Source organism: Macrobrachium rosenbergii, chromosome 59 (assembly GCF_040412425.1).
Source record: "Macrobrachium rosenbergii isolate ZJJX-2024 chromosome 59, ASM4041242v1, whole genome shotgun sequence".
Classification (NCBI taxonomy): Eukaryota; Metazoa; Arthropoda; class Malacostraca; order Decapoda; family Palaemonidae; genus Macrobrachium; species Macrobrachium rosenbergii.
The window spans coordinates 30,549,614-30,573,964 of NC_089799.1; the positions used below are offsets into that span (position 1 = coordinate 30,549,614).

Consider the following 24,351-nt stretch of genomic DNA (forward strand, 5'->3'; position numbering starts at 1 on the left):
CGAAGCTAGTTTCACCCAGCGTAGAGGAACACAGAACATGTGTTCCGGACCAGGTAAAGGGAGTCTCTGAGCATCTCTGAGGCGGTGAGTAATGTGTTGTTTGTCGACATGTAGGCCGATCGGAACTGCAAAAGTCATACAGCCAGCAAAAAAGCAGAGGGAAAGGATCCTTAAATATTAAGTACTTAGAGGGTAAGGTCCTACCTGGCAGCTAGCCCCACTATGCCTATTAAGCTTCCCCAGACCTAACTACTCCCACATCGCATGATGGGGGTGAAAAGGGGGTCCCATTGTTTCCCCTGATCAGGCGATTTGGGGGAAAGGGAGGCCTATCTGCTACAAACTGGTGCTAACGGCTATTTTCTGGTTCAGACTACACTTGTTTCCTCCCTCGCCTGCCATCTTCCCCTACCCCGACAGTCAAATGAACAGTGAACTGTATTTCAAAATTAATGATGCACTGGCGTCCTAAATGAGGGAGGGATATATCCTTGACAGGTCCCCCTCTGGAAAGGCCTTCACACCCTTTCGGGTGTGAGGGTCTTGGCTAATTCCTCCCGACTGACAGCCAGTGACCCTACATAAAGTGTATCGTGGCACTGCAACATCTAAAGGAACCCACCTGACTGCTAAGAGGGGTTCTGAATTGGCTAATTTACAGGCCTAACCTAACACACACACCTTGCTATCACTCAGCCATGCAGATGTTCATAGAAAACCGTGTGGATAATTTTAAAATCATTATGAGGCGAACAATGTCCAGTCTGATCACCTGACTGAGAAACAGCAGCAATTCACTCATACAAAGCATCTTAAGCAGTGAGGCAAGAAGAAGATCTAAATTGTGGGAAACATGGAATAATGAGGCATCTGTTCCTTGAATGACTTATCCAGAATCTGTCCAAATGATCTTGGACCGTGTGTATAGGGACCCCACCACCCCATCCCTGAACATCCCTGAGCATGCCCTCCGCGCCCTCCTGGAAATCTGCACCGAAAAGGCCCCTTTCTCCAACCATCGTGGCCATATGTACACCCAGATCGACGGGGTGGCGATGGGTTTTCCCCTTAGAGTCCTCTTCGCCAATTTCTATATGGGCACTGTGGAGCAAAGGGTATTCGAAGATATACACCAACCAAGAATGTATGTGTGCTACATCGACGACACCTTCGTCAGCGCCAATTCGCAAGAGGAGATCGAAAACCTGAGGCGTGCATTCCACAACCATAGCTGCCTCAGTTTCACGATCGAGCAGAGCCAAAACTGCTGCCTCCCCTTCCTTGACGTCCTTGTGGAACAGAGAGGTCTCTTTCTCTACGAGGGTCTACACGAAATGCACGAACCTGGGCATGTGTATGAACGGGGCGAGTGAGTGCCTGAGAGGTATAAGCGCCTACGTCAGGAGGGCCCTCTCACACTGCTCCTCCTGGAACGACACACACTGAGAAATAGAACGTGTAGCCCAGACCCTTGTCGACAATGGACACCCAAACCGGAATATAGAAGAGTCTATAAAGGCAAACATCGATAGATGGTACCGTCAGGAACCTCGCCCGATGCCCTGAACGCATAGAGCTCTTCTATAAAGGACAGTTTCACCATAAATATAAAGAAGACGAACGCGCCCAAAAAACATCATCGAAAATAATGTCAGCCCTGTTGACTCAACAAGAATATACATCTGGTTATTTATTATAAGAGCAAAAAGACGAGCAGCCTGATTATGCGTAACAACCCAGCCCCCCCTCAGCAGGACCCCTTGAAGAAAACCAACGTGGTATACCGGTACTCATGCCCCGTCCGAGGATGCCTCAGTTCTTACATCAGTATGACCACCATGTGTTTCTCCAAGAGGATTTCCTGCCACGCCCAAGAGGGGGCTATCTTTAATCATGCCAGGACCATCCATAACCAGAGAATAGAAAGAAAACACATAATCACGAACATCGAAATAATTGACCAAACTACCAACCACCGCCGCCTACGCCTCTTGGAAGCATTGCACATTGGGAAGGAGAAACCAACCCTCAACATTACGCAGGAAATATTTCTCCTCCCCACGGCAGCCAGGAGACATGCACCGAGCGATCCCCATAGCGAACGTGCGAATCAAAATTCAGCATCGGAGGATCGAAATTCTTCCATTCATCCCCAGCACTACAACGCCGCTCACACATCGACCTGGGAAAATAGGCTCCGACCGAGGGTACATGCCCCGGGCAGCCAATCATAATTCAGCACCGATCAAGACCCCCTATAAATACCAACCCGAGCACCTTGTTTCTTCAGACCTTCTGCAACTACGTCCAGAGGATGACCAACAAGCTGGTCGAAACATGTCGACGGTACCTAAAATAGAACCTGAATCCAGACGAACGATTTCTGATTGGATATTTTAATAAAAGACTTCCCATATTCTGCACACTATCCTTTTCCAACATGAATATCGGCCAGTTGCTGACTAACATTGCTGAACCTGAAAAGCAAACCATAAGGAAGATAGAAAAGACACTATATAAGATAAATTCGCATAATACAGCTATTATTATTATTATTATTATTATTATTATTATTATTATTATTATTATTATATTTCTCCATTTCTTGTTATTTTTGGTATTTTTACTTTTTTATTACTGTGATTAATGTTGTAGAGTTTTGCAATTTTCAATATTCGTATTGAGCCTTCTGGACCTGAATTCTGTAACCACCTAAGGTCCCCAGATGGAAATTAATCGTCTGCAATCTGTATTTTTTATTATCATTTTCATTTTTTTTATTAATCTCCATCTAATTACTGTCATAAGCATTTCTGGATCGGGGTCCCGTGTCACCCGGTGAAATAGTCCATTCAGCACTTATTTCTAGGTAATTCCGTTGCTAGATACCAGAGAAAGCTAAATGAAATGCTGGAGTTACTACCCCCAGAGCGAGCTCCACTAGATGGAGTCGTGTATGGAAAAGGGTGAACTACAAAAACACGGAACCTTATCCTATAGAGATTCCCAATGTCAAAAGTCCCAACGAGAGAGGTGCCGATACAAGCCCATGCACTACTCAAGGACTGTATACAAGGCAACACTAGCCGCATTCCATTTTAGCACGTTTTTTCGTTCACACGTAATTTCGTTGTGTTCCTTATTTTGTGCTCTATTTTGGATTTTTATGGCATCCTCGCAAGGTTCTTCTTCAATTACTTGAGTACCAGTGTTTTGTTGTTTTTAGGCGATTGAGGCTTCTTATTTTCCTTTAGTTTAATAATTAAAGGAATTTATAACGCCTGCCTCGATCTCCTCTCACGTCGCCTCTTGACCTCTCTTGGTCTTGGATCGGCATATTTGTTTTTGTGTTTTTTATTTGTATCCCTTTTTATTTGGGATATTTTACCATTAATGATCCTATCTTTAGTGGGTTTGATTAATTTTTGTTTGTTCTGTACCCATTTACTACGAAGTGCTGTTTAGCGTTTAGGCTACGAGCTACCCCCTCGGGCCCATTCGCTTTTATCATGACTTCATTACGAGTGATTTTATTATGGTAGTGATGTTTAGCGTTTAGGCTACGAGCTACCCACTCGGGCCCATTCGCCTTTATCATGGCTTCTTTACGGGAGTGATGTTTAGCGTTTAGGCTACGAGCTACCCCCTCGGGCCCATTCGCTTTTATCGTGGCTTCATTACGAGAAATGTTGTTGAGCGTTTAGGCTACGAGCTTCCCCCTCGAGCCCATTCGCTTATTATCATGGCCTCATTATGCTTTATTTTTGTCACTCACTTCTCTTAGCCTTTGGGGATCTTATTTTCATTGGTACTGTTACGGTTTTTACTTTGTTTTCATAATTTTGTTTATTTTGTGAATTTTGTGTTCCCTTCCTGATCAAGTGCTGTCTTGCTGTTTAGGCTACGTGGTTCCCCCTCGGCCTATTCGCTTATTTTGGCTTCATTTTGCCTTGTTTTAGACTCACTTCTCTAAGTGTATGGGAACATGATTTTCATTGTTACATTTAATTTTTGACCTTGTGCTTGGATGCTTTTGAATTTTGGGATACTTTCATTTAACTGGAGGTCGGTCATGTCCCTTCACGTCCATGTCGTGTTGGGCCTGCCTATCCTCCTACATGTACCTTACAGACAATTTTTGTTTTATTATGATTTTTTTTTGAGTTATTTGTAGCCTTTACCCCTCTCCTAGGCTTCCTTCCTTTACATCGCCTCAGTTAGGTTAGCCTAGGGGTTGGCTGTAACACTTTTTCCCTTCGGGGAAAAATTCGTTTAGGAGGGGACGATCTCGATCTGTACGTATGAGTTTCATGTCGGTGATCTCGTTCTGTACATGTGTGTTTTATGTCTGGTGCTTCCCTTTGTTTGGTTTTGACTTGGATATATTGCCTACGTCCACCCTCTCCCTGTTTCGGCTTTTCACTTAGGCTAATGTTCCTAATAAGTTAAGCTGGAATAGCGAGGGTTTACCTGTGTAGCCTATCCTAGTTCAATCCTTCTTTTTGGGTTGCTTACCAATGGTGACCGGGAGTGCTCTCCCCACTCCTGTTCACACTTCTTTTACCGACTATATATATGTTATTTTGTGGTTTCGAGAGTCCCCTTCTCTCCCTTTTATCCTTTGCTCTCTCTCTCCCCTTGGTTTGTTTTCAAGTTTGTTAACTTTCCAAGGCTTGAGAGCAATTATCCTTATTTTATGTCGTAGCCTAAATCCCCTCCCTCTGCATTGATTGATTGTCCTTCGGTGTGTCTGAGTTGGCACTCCACCTGGACCTGGAGGTGACCAGGAGTGCTCTCCCCACTCCTGTTCACACTCCTTTTATCTTTCATTGCTCTCCTGGCCGTAGAGGTTTTTGCCCTTCCTCTCTTTTTCTCTCGCTCTTGTCGTGCGACACAGCTTACATAGCGAGGGGATCTATGAGAATCTCTGGGCGCCCGGGGAGTGCTGTCCCACCCCTGGTCGCTGCTTTGGGTTACCAACCTCCTGGCCTATCCTTCCCCCTTCCTTTTACGTCGACTATTTCCCTTCGTGGTGCTTCCTACATGTTCGCACCTCACTGTTGGGATCTCATACGAGGCCAGTTAGCGTTCTCCACCTAACTGTCTTCTGCTTTATTTACTTTCGCGTTCCTCCTCCTTTTTGCTACTACCTGTTCGGTGTTTCGTTATCTTGTTGGGCGCTCTCTTGCTTACTGCTACGGGCGGTTTTAGTGTTTAGCGGTCGGCGTTTATTCCCCACCGCTATCACTGCTCAGGATATCCTCCTCCGGGGGTTTTCCTCTCTTGGCTCGGAGTGCGCCCACTTCCGAACAGTTCATAACCTTCCCACATTTTGTTCAAACATGATCGCTTCGGAATGTTCCGTTGACTCTGTTTTTATGTCTATGAGTTTTGTCCTGTTAGCCCGGTTTTCTCCGGGGGTTTTCCTGGTCTGACTAGGCTTTGGCTGCTACGGTACTCTGCTCCAGCATCCGTTCCAGCATGCCTTTTTCTCATACGTTTTCGACTGGTTTTGTCGAGTGCAGGAATGCTCCGCTATCCTACAACAAACCAGCGGTCACGGAGTCTATAGCTCCCATTCCGGTGCGCAGTCTGTTTTGGATTTATAGTTTGGCACGGAAGGTTATGAAGTACGCTATGCTCTCCTCGAGCAGGCTTCTTGATGAACCCGTAGGTTTTATATATACCTGTTGGTTTCGTCTCCGCCAAACTCCGCCTCATGTGACTTATTCTTGACTCGGAAGGTTGTAAAGTACGCTATGCTCTCTCCGAGCAGGCTACTTGATGAATCCGTAGGTTTTATTTACACCAGTCGGTTTTATCGCCGCCAAACGCCGCCTCCTTTGGCTTATTATTAGTCGTTTGGCACCCGGCAGGTTGCGTTGTACGCTATGCTCTCCCAAGCAGGCTACCTGATGAATCCGTAGGTTTCATATATACCTGTCGGTTTTACCTCCGTCAAGCTCCGCCTCATGTGGCTTATTAATAGTCGCTCTTTCGAACTCCGTCTCCGGGCGGGATTCTCGTTAATTCGGTAGGTTTCATATAAACCTATCGGTTCTCCGCCTCTTGTGGCTTATTAATAGTTAATCTTTCGGTGTTTGGGCTCTCTCCGGGCGAGATTCTCGGTGGATCGGTAGGTTTCATATACGCCTATCGATTTCCTCCGCCAAACTCCGTTTCCGGGCGAGATTCTCGGTAAATTGGTAGGTTTCATATACACCTATCGGTTTTTCCTTCGCCAAACTCCGTCTTATATAAATTATTGATAGTTGTTCCTCCGGTGTCTGGGGTTCTAATTTTTCCCCCTCCTGGAGGCCGGCCGCAAGTCTCGTAACTCTTCGCTTCAAGTTAATTGGTTACGGAGAGTTTTCTGAAGACGTTATGGCCTTCTGTCTCGTTCTCGGACCTGTGAACATCGCCCGGAGCGATAAGTAGGTGCGGGAATAATTGAGACAAGCCTTTTCCGCTTAGCTCGGAATTAGGTGAGGCAAACTTTTCCTTTAGGGGATTCGTTACCTTCTCATCCCTTTTCGACGGTTCCTGGTCTACCGTCCCTAAGGTGAAGTCAGTAAAAAAAAAAAAAAAAAAAAAAAAAAAAACCACCCTTTTTAAACCAAGAAGACCCGCTCCGGGGCCCCCTCAAGGACGTCTCGGATCTCTAATCCGGTGCCATCTACGAGTTTGGCCTCGTCTTCTGGAAAGGGACACGGCCCAAGCAAAGCAAGGCGGTTACCCCTCCTTCCTTTGTTGAAAACTCTTTTACGGGTCTCCTTATAAGGAGCTCGTTATGAGGGTCATTGTCAACCTATTAACTAACTATCTACGTCATGGTCCATGCCTTCCCTTTCCCAGGAGCTTAAATCCCAAGAGATTAATCTCAAGACTCATTGTCAATGGATCACCTGTTAAGTCCTGCTCCGTTCCGGAATTCTATTGTTCCGGACATCTCCACCTCTTTTCCCCTCCAGTCTGGGGAATCTTGGTGCCTTCCCTTTATGCTTCCCAGCATGAAGGCACCCTCCTGTCGGGGGTGTGGGCACACGGAGGTTGGTGGAAGGGCATTTCTTCCCTTCCGGTCTGGTATCCTCTTATCCGGGTTTTACCAGACTGTCAGAACGAGCATGGCATCTGTCTGGCAGGATCCATAAGTGAGCCCTCAGCTAGGGCTGGACACATCGTCTCCTGAGGACTCTAACGGAGTGGCAGGCGGAGAATTCCAAGTTCACGCCAGCTGTGGGGTCTTACCGTGCTCTCTTGGAGAGCCCTGTTTCTTACCCCTTGTGCTCCGAATGTAGCCCCTCTTATCAACAGGCTTGTTTTGAAACTGTATCGCTGAGGCATTTCCGGGAGACAGATATCACAGATACATTCACAGTGAATCTTCTAACCCCGGACTACGCTTCTAATTTATTCAGCGTACAGCTCCTAAGCTTCCGGAGTCAATTTTCGGAAGCTGAAACAGGGTGTAAGTCAGGCTTGCCCGTTCCGCCTTGAGCTGAAAAATCTTATGAACGGTTTCACCTGGAGAATTAATCTTTTCCCCAGGTGGGCGTTGTTACGGCCCATCTGGGGCTACTATTGTTACCCAGAGCCTCCGTTCTCATGGGTGTCTACCCTACGAGCAGAAACGGTCTGATCTTGCCGGGACCTGCCCTAAGTCCGGCAAGAAGTTCATGTAGTTCAAGAGCCCCCCTGCTCAGGCGGTGGTGCAGGCTCTTCAGGTCTCTGCCCCTAGACAGCCGTCAGCTCTCACTCCCAGCCTCCACCTCAATGTGTGCGGGTTCAGCCAACACATCAGCCCCTTGTAACGCCCCCGTGTGTCTCTGCCTCCCCCACGGGAAAGAGATAGCAATGCCCGCCGGGGTTTTCTTTGCTTTATACGAAAACCTATGGAAAAAATTTTCACTAGACATTTGGCAAGAGGCTCTGACCCTCAAGGGTTATCATAGGAGCAGGGATGCATCCTACTCCTCTCGAGAAATTGGGAAGGCTTTCGCTTCACGGGAGGCAATCAAGCCTCCTCCCTGTAGTATTTCTCATATGGGTGGGAGGCTGTACCATTTTTGGGGCCACTGGAACTTCAGTTCCTGGGCCCAGAGTATAGTTATCAGGGCCCGGGGTGGAGCTGGACTGTTGTTCCCCCCCAATCAGGTTCAATCAGCCTCCGGCCAGAGTTCTGGGGGTCTTTGCGAATGGCCTGTCAGGCTTTTTCAGTCTGCCAAGGAAGTTCCCTTCCACTGGAAAATTTTTCCGGCGTGTCCCGTTTGTTTTCCTTATTCATGCGGCAAGTCTCGGTTGCTTACAGTCTTGTGGGTTCGGATCCTACTGCGCCGTGGAGCCGTAACCACCTCTATAGACCTTTCCGACGCTTCCTTTCACATCTTGGTTGCAGAAAGGTCCTATCCCTTCTTGGGATTCAGACTCGGGGAGCAGGCGTACCCCTTCAGGTTCATGCCCTCCTCAATGCGGCTCCAGAGTCTTTGCCAGTTTGAACAATACCGTAGTTCAACAGCTCCGTATATTAGGAGGCTATGCTAGCTGCATATCTAGTTGCCTGGCTCATTTGGGCACCCAGCGTCCGGAATTGCCTGAGGGCGCCGGTCATTATAATCGGTTTCTAGAGTCTTTGGGCTTCTAAGTAACCAGGAAGGAATCCCACCTGATTCAGGAGGGTAGCCTTCCGTAGTTATGAATCCAGTGGAAGTGGAAAGAGATAGCAAGGGCATCTTATCATTTCATCATCTCAAGCATACCTCTCCCCGTGCCCAAGAAAAGGTCCTGGTTTTCTCCAGTTTGCTTCAGTGACGGTTCTCCTTCTGAAGTCAAAGCTGGAGTTTATGACCGGGGTATGGTGGAGTCAGGGACGTGTCTCCTTGATTCCTCCTACTTGAATAGTGGCCTCCGGCCTTGCACAACTGTCAAGTGCTTACCGAAGTCAGTTCCTCTCCAGCTTTCCCCTCCGGCCTCAGTATTCCACACCGTCACCTCTCTGGCGGGTGAGGTGGTTATTTTTTGGCCCAATGGAGTACATGGTACTTAGTCGGTCACGTTCCGGCAGTTCCATATCAACGCTTTGGAGGGCGGTGACAGTCTTCCTGTCCTTGGAAACTTCTTCCCCCCCAAGAGGTTTCCTTTTAGGCTGGTTCTGAACAAAACAGCAATAGTGCGCTGCGTAAACAGGTGGTTTTGGACTCGAATTGCTCCGTTCAGGTTATGGTTCATTCTTCTCCATAACCAACAGACGCAGGTGCCTCTGTCTACCACCCTTCTCGTAGGGGTCCAAAAGGTCACTGCTTTTTCCCTATCCAGGGCCTCCCCCCTGGTGTCGGAATAGTCCTTAGGCGGAGCGTCATTCAGGTAGTCTTGTGACCTTTTCCTGGGCCTGGAAGTAGGTCTGTTTGCAACCCAATTCAGCCACAAACTATCAAGCTGTCCCGTCTGGTATAAACTCAGCCTCGCCAGCCCCCTCAAACTCTGATGTCCTGGCTTTGTGGTCTTTGTGAATCTTACAGTTTAGGAGGAAACTGATATTGGTCCTGTTATTACTGTTTTCCTGAAATCAGTTAAGGGATCCTACTCTACTGCAGTATGGTTCTGCAGTTAAGTAACTAGCACTCTTCACATAGTTTTCGAAGCTATAGTACTGATGCGACCGCATTGGCCTCGAGGAAAGTGTTTTGTTGGAACCAGACTCACAGGCCCTTAACTTTCATCCCTAAGGTCTGTGTTCGTCTAAGAACAGTACTCCGTCCACATTCGGTTTCCTGGTCTTTGAGTAATGTATCGGAGTTAGCTTCGGTAACCAACAATCACCTTGTTCTTATCTTTCCTTGTTAAGGAAGTCCCAAAACTTTTTAATCAGCTTAGCTTCTAGTGTTAGTTTTCCTGTACTGTCTGCCCTGTCTGGCGGAACCAATCAGTTTGGTTTGTCTGGCGGAACCAATCAGTTTGGTTTCCCCTCTTCAGGGGTAGTGTTGTGAATTCCTCACCCTAACTTTCTATCTACAATTGAAGGTCCTCATTTTCGGTGGTCACCTTGGAAAGTACTCCTTTTACAAGGTCTGTTTCTGTGTCCAGTTTTCTCCTTGCAGGCTTTTTAGACAGGACCTCGCAATTTTGTCAGGTCCTCTCCTTTAAAAAAAAAAAAAAAGCACTGTCATTGGGTCTGCTATTAGGCAGGAAGTATTTTCTTAATACAAGCCTATTCAGGTGCTATTCTAAGCTCATGATCTTAGACGGTGACCACTTACATTATTTTCATTACATGAACTTAGAGGACCTTACTTATGTTCAGGGTAGAATTCTCCTAGTTTTCAACGTTTCTATTTAAGTCTTTAATAGCATAAGAATGATGTTTATTTCTCTGTTACTATTTCACCGGGTGACACGGGACCCCGATCCAGAAAAAGGATTTTGACAAAGGAAAAATCTATTTCTGGAGGGGCCCGTGTCACCCGGTGACCCACCCCTGTTTTTCATTCTCTCCCTCCCTTGATAAACTTCATTCTAGTGAGGTGGGTGCTAACATGGAATGCGGCTAGTGTTGCCTTGTATACAGTCCGTGAGTAGTGCATGGGCTTGTATCGCACCTCTCTCGTTGGGACTTTTGACATTGGGAATCTCTATAGGATAAGGTTCCGTGTTTTTGTAGTTCACCCTTTTCCATACACGACTCCATCTAGTGGAGCTCGCTCTGGGGGTAGTAACTCCAGCATTTCATTGAGCTTTCTCTGGTATCTAGCAACGGAATTACCTAGAAATAAGTGCTGAATGGACTATTTCACCGGGTGACACGGGCCCCTCTCCAGAAATAGATTTTTCCTTTGTCAAAATCCTTTTATTATGAGTTCTATTTTTTCTACTTCTTCAGCAACTGTGTGGATACTGTCGATAATTATTGTTATCATGTTACCTTATGTATCTAGATTGTGTGTATTGTATTTGTATATTCCATGTATATGGCCCTGAGCCGAAATAAAGCTTATTATTATATTATATATATATATATATAGTATATATGTAATGAAGTCTCTTTCATGTTTATGCTGAACTTCTAATGGTAGCATTCTTTGGGTTCCCAGAAGGCTTTGTTAAAGAAGACTCAATAATTTTTCTTCCTTCATTTGCACCAAAAAATGTATAATCAGGTTACAATAATTGCAGTATAAAAATTAAAGCTGCTTGAGGAGTACAGGAATGAGTACAGTACAGTATATGAGTTCTGGTGAGCCCTTCCTTGCAGCAACAACAAGTTACTGGAGAGCTCTGGATCTCTCCTGCTGCCTCGGTGCCTCCGCTGCTCCTCTCTGCTCCTTCTCTGCTGCTGTTTCTCAACTTTCCTTACTTCTCTCTTCTCTCTTCACTTCAGAACTGGACTTGATAATGATTTTTGGAAGTTTTTGTCCCGCTCCTCTGTAGGCGGAATCTTGGTTTTGGTCCGGTCCTGTAGGTGCTTAATTGGTTAGGCTAATCTAAAGACAGCCCATTTGGGTGGATTTCTGGAAAAAGCACTGCCTTCAAAAAGGGGGTGTTTTGATGTCACCAGAACTTATAATTTCCGGTGGCTAATTATCCCACTAAGGCCACCATGCATTTGTGTTACGAATTTCTCGTGATTACGAACTCGATTAAGAGCAGTCATAATGGCTTTGTAACCACGACACAATCATAACATTTACCTGTGTTTTGCTTTATGTTCCAAAACATCACTGAACCCAGGCGTTTAAAACACAACACATTTTGTTTTGCTTTCTTGGCCTTGATAGAAGGCGAATAAGCATTTAGGTCTAGCTTTGCCTTGAAATTACAGTCAAAACCCCAAACTTATTCCTTTTTCTCTGTTCGTCTCTCTCTCTCTTTGTTCGTTTCTCTATTCTCTTTCTTTCTCTCTCTAACTATCAGTGTCTAAGTCAATACCTAAAAAATGGAAGGTTTCTCTCCCTATTCTTCAACCAATATTTATTTAATCTCTTACATATACATTTTATATATATATATATATATATATATATATATATATATATATATATATATATATATATATATATATATATATATATATATAAATTTCTTGCCTTTCATTTGAAAGACCTGGGTTCGATCCTGATGTGAGTAAGAAATTTATTTCTGTTCCACATGTGATTGTGTGTTGGTTATTTATATACATATATATATACTGTAATATGTGTTTATACATATACAATATATATATATATACACAGTATATATATACATATACATATATATATATATATATATATATATATATATATATTATATATATATATATAAAATGTATATGTAAGAGATTAAATAAATATTGGTTGAAGAATAGGAGAGAAACCTTTCCATTTTTTAGGTATTGTGGTCGTCTACATATATAATATATATATATATATATATATATATATATATATATATATATATATATATATATATATATATATATATATATATATATATATATATATATATATATATATATATATATATATATATATATATATATATATATATATATATATATATATATATATATATATATATATATATATATATATATATATATATATATATATATATATATATATATATATATATAGAGAGAGAGAGAGTGAGAGAGGGGGCCAATGCCCAGTTATCAGTGGGGTTCCTTTCCAATGACATGACGATAAGCAAAAATCGCTGACGATAACCAAAAATTGGTGATTTTTGTCATTGAAAGAACAGATTGATTTTCAGTGATTTTTGTCATTGAAAGATCAGATTTCTGTTGCAATGAAGCTGAAAGACTGCATGTGGAGCCACATAAAAAGCCAGACCCAGTCCAGTGAATTACATTTTGAAGTGAGTTTTGGTTCTCTTCCTTCCAAAGCCAGTCCAGCAGCTGAGACCATGGTTGCTTTAAATGATAGCCCAGAACTTAACTGAGGTACTGACTAGACCCACATTGTGTTCATGGTCATACCACAACCCAAATCAGATCCACTTCACATCAGGGCCATGGTATTGTCAGATCCTCACTTAGAGCCATGTTTTGAAATACCAGTGACCATGACCAGACCTTTTGCTGGCAAGGTACGCTCCAATGCCAAGCCAAGCCAAGCCACGCCAGTAACCAGACCCAGGCCAGGCCATGCTATGCCATGCCAATGTCCAGATCCAGGCCAAGTGACACTAGTACCCAGATCCAGGCCAAGCCACACCAGTAACTAGAGCTAGGTTGAGCCAAGCCAATCACCAGATCCAGGCCAAGATTACCATTGAACAGGTCCAGGTTAAGCCATACCAGTAACCTGAGCCTGACTCACTTTTAGCTCTGATAAGTGAAGCCAATAAAAGAGCCAATTTCTGAACATGCCTTCAGCTCCCTCAGTTGTCCAGAACCACTCCTAGTAATCAAGATTTTAGTTTCTCATTTGGAAGGACTCAAGGAATGGTGATATTTGGAATTCTTCATATGGATAAGGAGAGTCAATTCAGTTCAATGAGGGGGGGATAGGATAGAGTGAGGGTTCAATTGCAAATCGATTTAAACCCCTAAGGGTCCCCCAGAAGGAAGACAAGGTTTGGAAGGGGGTAAAAGGGGTGTGAAATGAAGGTATAAGGGGAAGGATAAAAGAATGGGACAGACCCATTTGTCATTGATAAGGAGAGTTGATTGACACGTTCATCTGCAGGAATCTTGGGGCAGAAAGCAGCAATTATTATCTCCCAAAGACCAGGAGCAGACCTGCTTCTTATCTCTCTCTTACTTACATTGACCTGTGGGAATGTTTTGGCTTGGGCGTTCATTATACTGCGATGTAGGTGTTGAGAAAGTGGAACCAGTATCCTCTGCAGACCTTTGTCAGGATGTAGGCAGTAGTGGTCTGCCAGTATATCCTAAAAAGGGGGTAACATTTATTTATTTGAGAGTTATAACATTCAGAACTGACCACAAGGACAACTTAGCAGTATGGATGTGTATGCAGATGCTCCTGTCCATCTGGCAGATGACAAGTTCCAGAGACTTTTGTCCTTAACACATGCATTTCCTCCAAGACTGGATCTTTCTGCCTAAAGATGGTAATCTCTGATAGACACAGGATCTGCCTTTAGAGGTGAGTTCCTTTAGGCAGTTCAGAACCCACTCACTTTACCAACACCTGACCAGATTCAACCAGTCAATCGCTTTTTTGGATGACTGTTGTTAAGATGTCATCTTTGCAGTAACATTTTCTTGGCCACAGGGAAAGAATTACACTGAATTTTTCTTCCCCACAGCTTCTGATTTCACATGTAGATAAAGGAAAGGGAGTGTGCCTGCTGGACTTTGAGGTTGCAATGACTTTGCTCCTGCAGAGGAGTGAGTTACATATATAGACAACACTACTTAAAAAAAAAGAGTTATGTTGCAGGTGGCCATTTGTATGTTGAATTGTTTGTAAGTTGGTTACTGTACAGTACTCTTCTTGCCTATTTAAGTACAGTATGATGTAAAATCAATACAGTACTGTGTGTTTTTTCATCTAAAACACAATACACTACATACAGTACTGTATGTACAGAATAGGCACACAAAAAATTTGAACCTAAAGGTGGCCAAGGGGGGAGAGCTGTGAACACTTTAATTTGGGACCCCATTTGTCTGTAACTTGAATGTTCATTAGTAGGGTGGTGTCTGTAATCTTTTAAATCTAAAGCAAGTACAGTACTGTATTAATATGGGTGGAAACCCTATTATTTTTTTTTTTTTAGAAGCAAGATGTTATCACTGTGACCTATAATTTGACATAGTACCTTACATCTTAATCTAAGGGGCTTTGGTCTGTCTCTAGTATTTAGGAGGAACTTCTTGGTGTTATAAGTACTGCTTAGTTAGGTTTGGTACTGTCACATCACCTTCACTACTTTCTACCCGAGGGATGTCACCCAGAAGTGGTTGAGCACTTTCTGCTTAGGACCCTTGATAGCAGGGTGACATGTGTAGCTGACTGAGCTTTGGTGAAAGGTCAGATTAAAGAAAGGTTACTGGTTTGCTTTCCCTCTCTGTCTCCCGTTCAGTAGCCAGTGGCCGTATCCTCACTGACTGAGCCAAATGCAGGGTAATAGAGTATACTTATTAGAAATTTTGCATGGATACATTACCTTCTGAGCTAATTTCCCCAGGCTTTATTTAAAACCAAGAGTTCTGTTAATTTCCAAGATTACAAACAAGCCATATTCTGGCATAGGGCCTTGTTATCCTTTTGACATCACAAATGCCGGGATGTACAGGTAGTTACAGGAATCATTCTTCCCTGGCTGACAATTGTTACCAGGAAGCTGCTTTTCTCATGGGAGATCAACACCAGTCATGATCTCCATACAATACCTCCTGCTTGGAGTGAAGCCCTAGGAGAGCTGTTAATCAGCTCAGTGGTCTGGTTAAACTAAGATACACTTAACTCCATATAAAAGACAAAAGTTTTGTACTCTCAGAAAAACAAATTGCAAATTCAAGGTAATTTGCATTTTTTTGAGATATATAAAATTGTTTTTTTTTTTTTTGTCAGATCCCCCAGCAACCCCACATTTATCCCTGTTGCCAATGAAAAAGCAGCCCTGTTACTGAGTACACCTGTCACCAATTAACTACTTAGTTACCAAGTCTCAGAAGTCAGACCACCTTTTACAGAACATGTATTCTTTTTAAAAAACTTTTGGTTTGTCTATATAGGAAAAATGCAAATTATATTACATTTGTGATATCTTTGTATTGGAAAGTAGAATGTTCAAGTTAGGAGTGATTATATTTTGTTCAGTGATTCTCATGTCTTTACTGTCTGTCTTGATGTATAAGAAAGCACAAGTAGTTTTTGTATACATCTGAGGTGGCATTTATTAATCATTGCTGAAATCAGTTGTTCATTGTCCCTAGGCAAAACTTGTATACAGTATTAGACCTTTACCTGTTAAAGTGCAATTTGAATTTCCATTACCTTCTTTTATTTTCCAAAGAAAGTGTGGCATGTATGACAGCAGGTATAGCCTTCTGATATATAACAAACTTTTATAAGCAATAACAAAGACCATCAGGTATAACTCATAATTGAACATTTTAATTAAAGTGTCTTAAGTCTCCAGTAATTTTGTAGACTAAACTGAACTGTACTCTTCAGTTTAAAAGATTTTTGTGTAAAATGCATTGAGTATGAAAAGGTAAGTTAGCAAAAATTCATTATTATAATGTAACTAATATGTAAATAGGTTTGTGGTGAGAGGTATGGAAGAAATGTTTCCCAACAGGAATACCATTCAACATGAAGGTTCAGTCACTTCCCATTCAAGTTTAAATTGAAGTTTGATAAAAGTACAAGCTACTAATATGACACTTTCATTATTCCCTCATGTGAAATACCCACTTTCTGTCCCTCTAGTTGTCAGTCATTACTCTTCTCATGCCAATGAAAAAGTTACAGTTTTCTTTTACTGCATAATTAACTTGGACATAATCCATTGTTTGAGTGGGTGTCGAATTCTCTAAGCTAAATGGGCCTGAAATTTTGTCATTGAACTTATGAAAATAGGCATTGAATAACCACAGTCAAATGTTTGTAATTAAGGTTCATAAACCACAAATTTTATTCTATGCATTGTAGAATTTCATATATTATGTGGTCTTGGAATGCTCTATAAGCCACTACATTGGTACACTATTTATGTATGTAAATCTTCAAGTTCACATTCTGCATATGCTGCTCTCCAGAGAAGAAAAGTTTAGCATATGTGTTTGGTAATACAGTAATAAGAAATGCACATAATTTTTAGCTTAGATTGAGACAGATTTTCAATACCAAATTCAGTTTTCTATTTTTTAATAGATCCTTGAGCATTCACAAGAGTAAGATGCAATTTTTTAATGATGTTAACCAATAAATCTATTTTATTTTTGTTTTTAGTGTAATTGGTATTAATACCATGTTCATATATTTTTTTCATAAAAATTTTGGATGTTTTTATTTCAGAAATACATTTGCCAAGCCAACCACTCCCTAGGCAGGAGACTTTTTAGTTATTTCATTGCCAAATGGGATAGTGATCGTATGCAAGCACGGGAAGGTGAAGGCTTTGGAGATCTAATTTCAAAAAGTGCATTCATATCAGCATCAACTCATGTTATAGAACTTCTCTCTGATGCTGATCAGTTGCGATTCTTCATTAAGGTATCATTTCCAAGGTTGATTTTTCATATTCCTTCAGAATTCTAGGTAATAGGTATAAAATGTGTATTTTATCTGTCTCCAATTTAAATTATGAATACAGTAAGTTGTCTTGGAAAGTTTCCTGATATAATCATAATAATCAATTTACCAATGATATTGTGTGGGTACACATTCTTTTGTGATAAGGATCTCAAAATATTTGTGGACAGTGTACATTCTGAAAATCTAAAGTTTAGGGACTAAAGTACTTAGGTGATACTGAAGTTATTTGGGATCTTGAATGTTTTTATGCTTTATCCTTTTCCTATAGTTTTGCATATTATGTATGTTTTCTAACTTTAACAACTTGACATTAGCTAGAAAACTTAAATGAAAGTAATATTTGCCCCAACTCATACAAACCCATTTCTTAAATAGCTTTATAATTTGGTTCAAAGCAGGAAATAAAAGCAGAAAACTTGGGTGGTTGAGTTCATTAGTAGGGGTTTATAAAACTCATAAAAAAGGATGACAGCTCCAATTATAATTATAAGTCCTTTAGAGTAAATAACCTTGCACTTGACAGTCTTTACGTAGTCATGAGTTTTGAAGAATCTATTGGGAAATTAAAAATAAGGAAGCTTACTGAAAACAAGCCTGATTAATAGCAGAACATTGGTAGGAAAGAATAGAGAAATGTTGGTGCTAGCAAGAAGGAACATAGACATTTGTTGTTACATAAATCAAGATGTAAAGGACAGGAATGGAAATAGTTAACATAGACAAAAAGAAATGTAATTCTGGTGGAATGGCTTCAAGAAAAGACAGAATAAAGCACAGTATACAAATAGGTCCAAGATGAAATGGCAGGAGACTAGATAAAAATGGAATGAATATGTGACAGAAAAATGTTATCATCAGAGAGGGTAATGCACAGGTTCTCTGTATGTACACTGCAAACAAGTGACCAAAAGAACAGCAACAAAAATTCAGTAGCAGAAGTGCCACACTCAGAAAGTATACCTAATGGACACAGGAACTGGCAGTGTTGGTTTTTAGGATCTGATCCAAAGATACAGCTTTGGAGAAAGAATACAGCTAGGAGAAGCAGTAGTGGAAGTCTGCCAGAGCCAACAGAATCAGAGATTAAAGTAGCGAAACACAAAGTTTACGATGCTCAAGAGAAATTGTAACGGTTTAGAGTAGAGGACCTGAAACATTGATTTTACTCATATGTCAAGTACAGACAACATGAAAAAAATATTGCACTCTTGTACCAGGTAAGGCAGACCTCTCTGAGCTGAATTGTCAGGTATGTGGTAGAAATAAAATGAAAAAGACATTCTCTATGGAAAAAGTAGTGTTGTCAAGTGCAATATAGTATTTAAAAGTAAAAGTGAAGTGTGGAAACCACTGAAATAATGCATATAAAAGGCAGTAGAATGAATATAAAGTGACATCTAGGAAGGGATCTGTCAAAGAGAGAAGTATGGCAATGAAATCAAGATGTACAAGGCCATTTGAGAAGAGTCTTCAAGCCACTGTGACCTCTTAATTTCTCCTTACTCCTGTGTTTTGAGTTGCTTTTCACCAAAAGCTTTAAACCCAAAATTATAAATAAATCAATCCTCCCATTGTGAGTGCAATTCAAACACTTCATAGGAAAGGGAGGTCAGCACTAGTTCTCTTCAAGGTACTAATGAATTTTTATGAACTTTACGGTTGTAAGCTTTAAAATGGTGTAAGGGTCAAAATCAGAACCTGTGTAATTGTTGCAAAGTTCTTTTGACATAAGATTTGGGGGAAAAGTATACAGTGGGATGTGTAGCATCTTTCATGTCATCTTGCTGCAACAGCATAGTGCCAGCAGCATTCTTACTAACATATACTGCAACTGAAAATGTTTCCCTCGAACTCCAAATTCTTGGTGTCTCATGGAAAGTTTCCTTTTTGCTATCAGATTCAGTTTTTAATAAACAGGCTTGAGACATGATATTCAATAACTCTCAGCATTCCCAGGATTTTTTAGATGTTAAATCTGCTGAACAGGCATAATAGGTTCAGGGGAAAAGTCATCTTCCCATATTTTCAGTACAGATTCTCTAAAGGAACATCTAAATAGTTCTGTTGTCAGGATCAGGAATCACATCAAGAAGGCCTGGTTTTTCCTCCTGCAACTCATATGCCAAAGGATATTCTGCAATAGTTGTCTTTGCCTCCAGAACACTGGAAAATAGAATGGCGGTCATATCCAGATATTCAGGGAGGTCTTGTGAAACAATTAGTGCCAGTCTTTTCATGTACATCCTTGCTGGCTTCAGTACAGGCTTTACTTAAGTATGGGATCAAAGGGTTGTTGCTTGTAGTGCCAGGTCCTGGGAGGTTGCTGACTCATCAGGTGTGCAACAGTAACTGCTGTCACTTCAGTAGAGTCCATATCTGTACTAGAGTCAGGCAAGTCCTGATGAACAGAATCTTGAATGTGATGGATTACAAAAAGTCCAGAAATCACCTGAGGCTTACCTGTAATATTTAGCTGGGTACCACAAAAAATGCTTTTATGTACACTGGAGGCTTGAGTCATGCCTTTGAAGTTTTAATTGCACGACATCCTCAGGGAGACCATTCCACAGTCCAATGGTGTCAGAAATAAAGGACCTCTGGAACTGAGAAATTCAACAGGTTACATTGATTTTATCACTTATAAATATATGGGCCTTACATAGAATACCTAACTTCCATGCGGCATATGCTGATGCTTTTATTAGATGTTTCTCAAAGGTAAAATGTGAGTCAAAAGTTGCACCAAACATAAGTAAAGTTTGAGACTCGTTCACCAGTCCTGTTCAGTTGAAGGGGAAGATGGGGTGGGAAATCAGTATGAGATCTACTCATCAATATGTTTTTGTTTTACTGGAGTTCAGCCTCATACCCCACTGACTATACCATTCACTAATCTGCTTCATGTCATGATTGAGACTAAGGACAGCTTCATTTCTCATGACTGGAGACTACTATACCCACAACTGTTGCATCATCGGCGTACTGAACACTCTTGCTTTCCAGGCCAGTGACCATATCACTTGTATACACTTCCCTGTGGAACTCCAGACACAATAGGTTGTGGTTTGCTAAAGATCCCATCAACAGCAATTCAATGCCTACTTGTAAAGAAATCTTGAGGTAATCCCAAAACATATCCACCTGCTCCAAGATTCTGAAGTTTATATATAAGTGCCTTATGATTTACTAAATCAAATGCAGCACTTTAATCTATTTGAGTTACTCTACACTCAAAATCTTTATCAAGGTTCTCTTGCAAATGGCATATCAAATCTAAAAGAGTATCGTAGGTACTTAACTGCTTCCTATATGCATATTGACTATCAGCTAACAGTCATTTGGATTCCACATACTTGTAAAGTGGCTTCAAAATAAGTTTTAAGCAACTTTGGAGGGCATGGAGATAATAGAAATTGGCCTGTATTACTGCAGTCTGCAGATATGCCATTCTTTGGAACAGGCACTGTATTGCTAAGCTTGCGCTCATCCACAAAAATACTATATCATCATAAAAATATATTGAATCTACTAATATTGGGAGACAATACGCTAGAAGCCTTTTTTTAAAAAAATTAGAAAACAAAGGGAGGAAGCCATCAGGATCTTCACCACCCCTGCTGTCAAGATTATCAAGAATTCTTAACATCCCTAGAGCCAAATGGAAATTTTGTGAGAATAGGCTCAGGATGTAAGGTATCAGGGAGAGGGACTTCCTTAGCTGATTGCTTAGTTTCAAAAGCTCAGTGAAGCAGTTCAGCCATTTCCTTGGGGCCAGTAACCAATCTACCATCATTGTAAGTAGTGGTGAAATGGAAGACGAACCTGACCCAAAGTTAGATGATGCCAATTTGGTCTGCCACAGATGAGGCAGAGTAATTCCTTCAAGTTTTCTCTGTAAGGAATTGTAATTTCCACCAGCTAACTAGTAAATTTTATTCACAGGACAGTAAGATTCAACAAAATTGATGTAATTTTCTTAAGAGCAATTTTGTCTCCATGTGCTGAATTCGTTCTGTTGGTCATGGTGAGCTTTTATATGTATCATCAAACCATGGCTGGCCATTTGTCCTAATCTTGAAGACCTTTCCAGGACCATACCTTACTAAAATAGCCATCAGCATTTCATTTAACTGCTTCTTGGGATCTTGGGATCTGGATCGGATATAGTTTGTGAAATATTTAGTGTCTGACAAGCTTTAGTAATGCGATCCCAATTTGCTCTAGATTTCAGCCAGACTGTTTTTCAAATGGTGGCATTAGGAGTATCATCGTTTACAGATATGTCCATCTCATTGTAACAATAGTCGAAAGTGCCTATGTACTCGCAGACCTTGGACTTGACAATTACTGGAATATCTGTGAATATGAGGTGTAATCTGTTGCCAGAAATATGCATGGGTTCCTTAGCTGAACAAAATTGGAGGATACAGAATTAGAAAGCAGACTGGCCATGGTGATTTGTGGAATTTGACTTAAGCCACTTAAAATGTGCTTTGCATTGCAGTCTTCACAAATAGCAAATTAAGCTTTTGTATCCTGTGACTGAGCCAAAGTAATCCTCTCCTAGAGATACTCATGTATAGAACCTTCAATATTTGAATTGCAATAAACAACAACATAAACATTGTAGAACTTACTGAAAATCTTAAAACAAAGAACTTCATGGCAACTACATTCCATGTTTTCTGACAATAAATAGCTTGTCCTGACCTAGTGTATACAACAATACCTTGAGCATGTGGGATGTTACCACAATAAATTTGTTCAGGGCCATCTAACCCTAGGATTGAAAATTCAATCTTTGACTTGTTACTGGTTGCAAATGTCTCTTAAAAACATCAAATCATGATTACAGGCACAACTTTGGAGATGAAGAAAATTTGACCTTAAACCTTGAATATCTGAATAGAGTACTCTGCAGCCTTTCTTACAGTAATGATTAGCAGGCTCAGGGCTCAGCTGAGTGTCTCCTGAAAGAATTAAAACTAACAACGCAAAACTAGAGGCAAAACTAATAAATAGATTCATAACAACAACAATATAGTAAAAAACGACAGAACAACAAACATTAAAATTAATGATAGTATTTACATTATTTACAATAATTTAATTATGAGAATGAATAAAGGTGACCATATGTCATTAAAAAAAGTGCCAGAAGCAACTGGTTTACAAGGTGGAGCTGGAACATCTCGTAAGGCAAAGGTTTGCCACAACAACTGGTGGAGTATAGTCAGAATGGATTTAGAAATTACAAAAAGCTGAGGAGATCAGATAAAGGAGGTGCTTACCTGATAATCCGCCAAGCAACTTCTGCCTTCTCATCAGCCTGTCCTACACACTTCAAAAAAAACAGGAAAATGAACAAAAAAGAGGAAAAATGCCTGGTTGACGACCACTGTACAATGGCTATGGCACTGTCCAAGTTTGGAGAGCTAGGTTTGTATTCAGAATAACCCTCTCTTAAAAGGGTTGCATATCTAGGCTAATGGTTCCCCTCCACCTGCTGGTTTGATTTTGGAGCGTCCTTCTTGTAGAAGAGTTGCCTGCCAAGGCTAAAGGGTTTCTTCTAACCTGAAATAAATGTGCATTCAGTCACTCTTTCTTTCTTTCTATAAATCTTCAGCTGAAAACCTTAATGAACTGAGTCAACAGACTATGAACCTAAGAGGGCTCCAAAGAGAAATAAGCATACAGGGAGCAGCAAGTTATAGTTAAAGATTAAATAAATAAATATGTTCTTTAGACCAAAGTAGAAAAAAAAAATTCACTAAGTTATTTGCAAAGTGTGGGATATTTTTAAGGCAAATATTTTCTGTTCAAGGTTGAATACTCATATAAAATTCTAGTTTCTAACCAGGTATTTGGTTGTCAGACCAGGTCTACCCATGATCATGATTTACTTGTCAGCTTTTATATGGTAATGTTTGTAATACTTTAGTACACTTTTGTTAAATGTAATATTCCTTATTTCTTGTTTCTGTTCTTTTTGTGTCACCCTTAGTGCAGTACAGTGATAAAAAAAAACAGCATCTTGTGTAGTATGAACTTTTCATTATTAAACAGTATCTTGTATAGTATGAACTTGTCATAGTTTTAATATGAGTTCTTTTTGTAATCACCGCACATGTTCTTTTCACAGGTATATGCAAATGACAAAGAGAAAATTGATAAGAATGATGTTTTTGATCTTGTTCAAGCTGCTTACCAGACCGCTAAATTTGCACATCGCAGCCATTGCTTGCCTGATGACATCATTATGGCAGTTGTGAAAGCCACGGTAAGGTATTCAAGTCAAGAAAAAATTCCTTGGCATTTAACTGCTCTAAGCTTACTGTGCTTTATGCAAATTGTTATCAGCAGCTAAAACACTTCACTGTGTTTACATGCACTAACTGTTAACCTTTTTACTGGATCTTCATAGCTGTGCATCTCTTGGCCTTTTAGCATGCCTTACTTTTCATATTACATGAGGCAGTTGATCTCATGAATTTCAAACCTTTTTCTCTCATCAGCATTGAACATCTACTGCACGTTGGCTCAACAGTGCCTTCAGTCATTCCAATTTTGGTACTATCGACACTCATCTTATGCAAACCTTTTGTGCAGATCCTGCTATATTCATTTCTTCATTATTTGGTGATTCCCCTCTTGTCTCAAGTCTTTGATTTATATACTCCTAAATATCACAGATCAATAACTTCTGTTTGCCCACTATCCATAATGATATTCATATCTCTATCTCTGGGGTTTCTCCTTTATCCTCCTTACCTTACTTTCTTCCTTTTCAAAACACTACTGAACTTTTTTGTTCAATCATTCTGCAGCTTTTCACTGATATAATTCAACTAACACTATCATCTGCAAACATCAGCCACTCCATGCTTCATTCATGGCCTTGTTTAATAGCCCATAACCTTTTACCTACATCCCCTGTCCGCTGTATAATTTTCCTCATTATTCCATCCATAGAAATAATAAAGAACTATGGAAATATACCTTCTTGACTTTGACCCACTTTTACACCAAACCAGTTACTCTCACATTGCATTTATTTGTTTTAGTAAAAGCTCCACTTTGGTCATACATCCTCAACATTCTTTACATCTGTCTTTTTTAT

General features: G+C 40.9%; 1 protein-coding gene across 3 annotated transcripts in view; it reads left to right on the forward strand.

Moving 5' to 3' along the window:
• The window catches only part of LOC136837567 (uncharacterized), a 131,119-nt gene that overhangs the window by 71,219 nt on the left and 35,549 nt on the right, over positions 1-24,351 (forward strand). For all 3 annotated transcript variants that reach the window (XM_067102439.1, XM_067102438.1, XM_067102440.1), the window contains 2 exons: positions 16,992-17,189; positions 23,374-23,511. In XM_067102439.1, the coding sequence (XP_066958540.1) occupies positions 16,992-17,189; positions 23,374-23,511 (336 nt within the window). The remainder of the gene's footprint in view (positions 1-16,991; positions 17,190-23,373; positions 23,512-24,351) is intronic.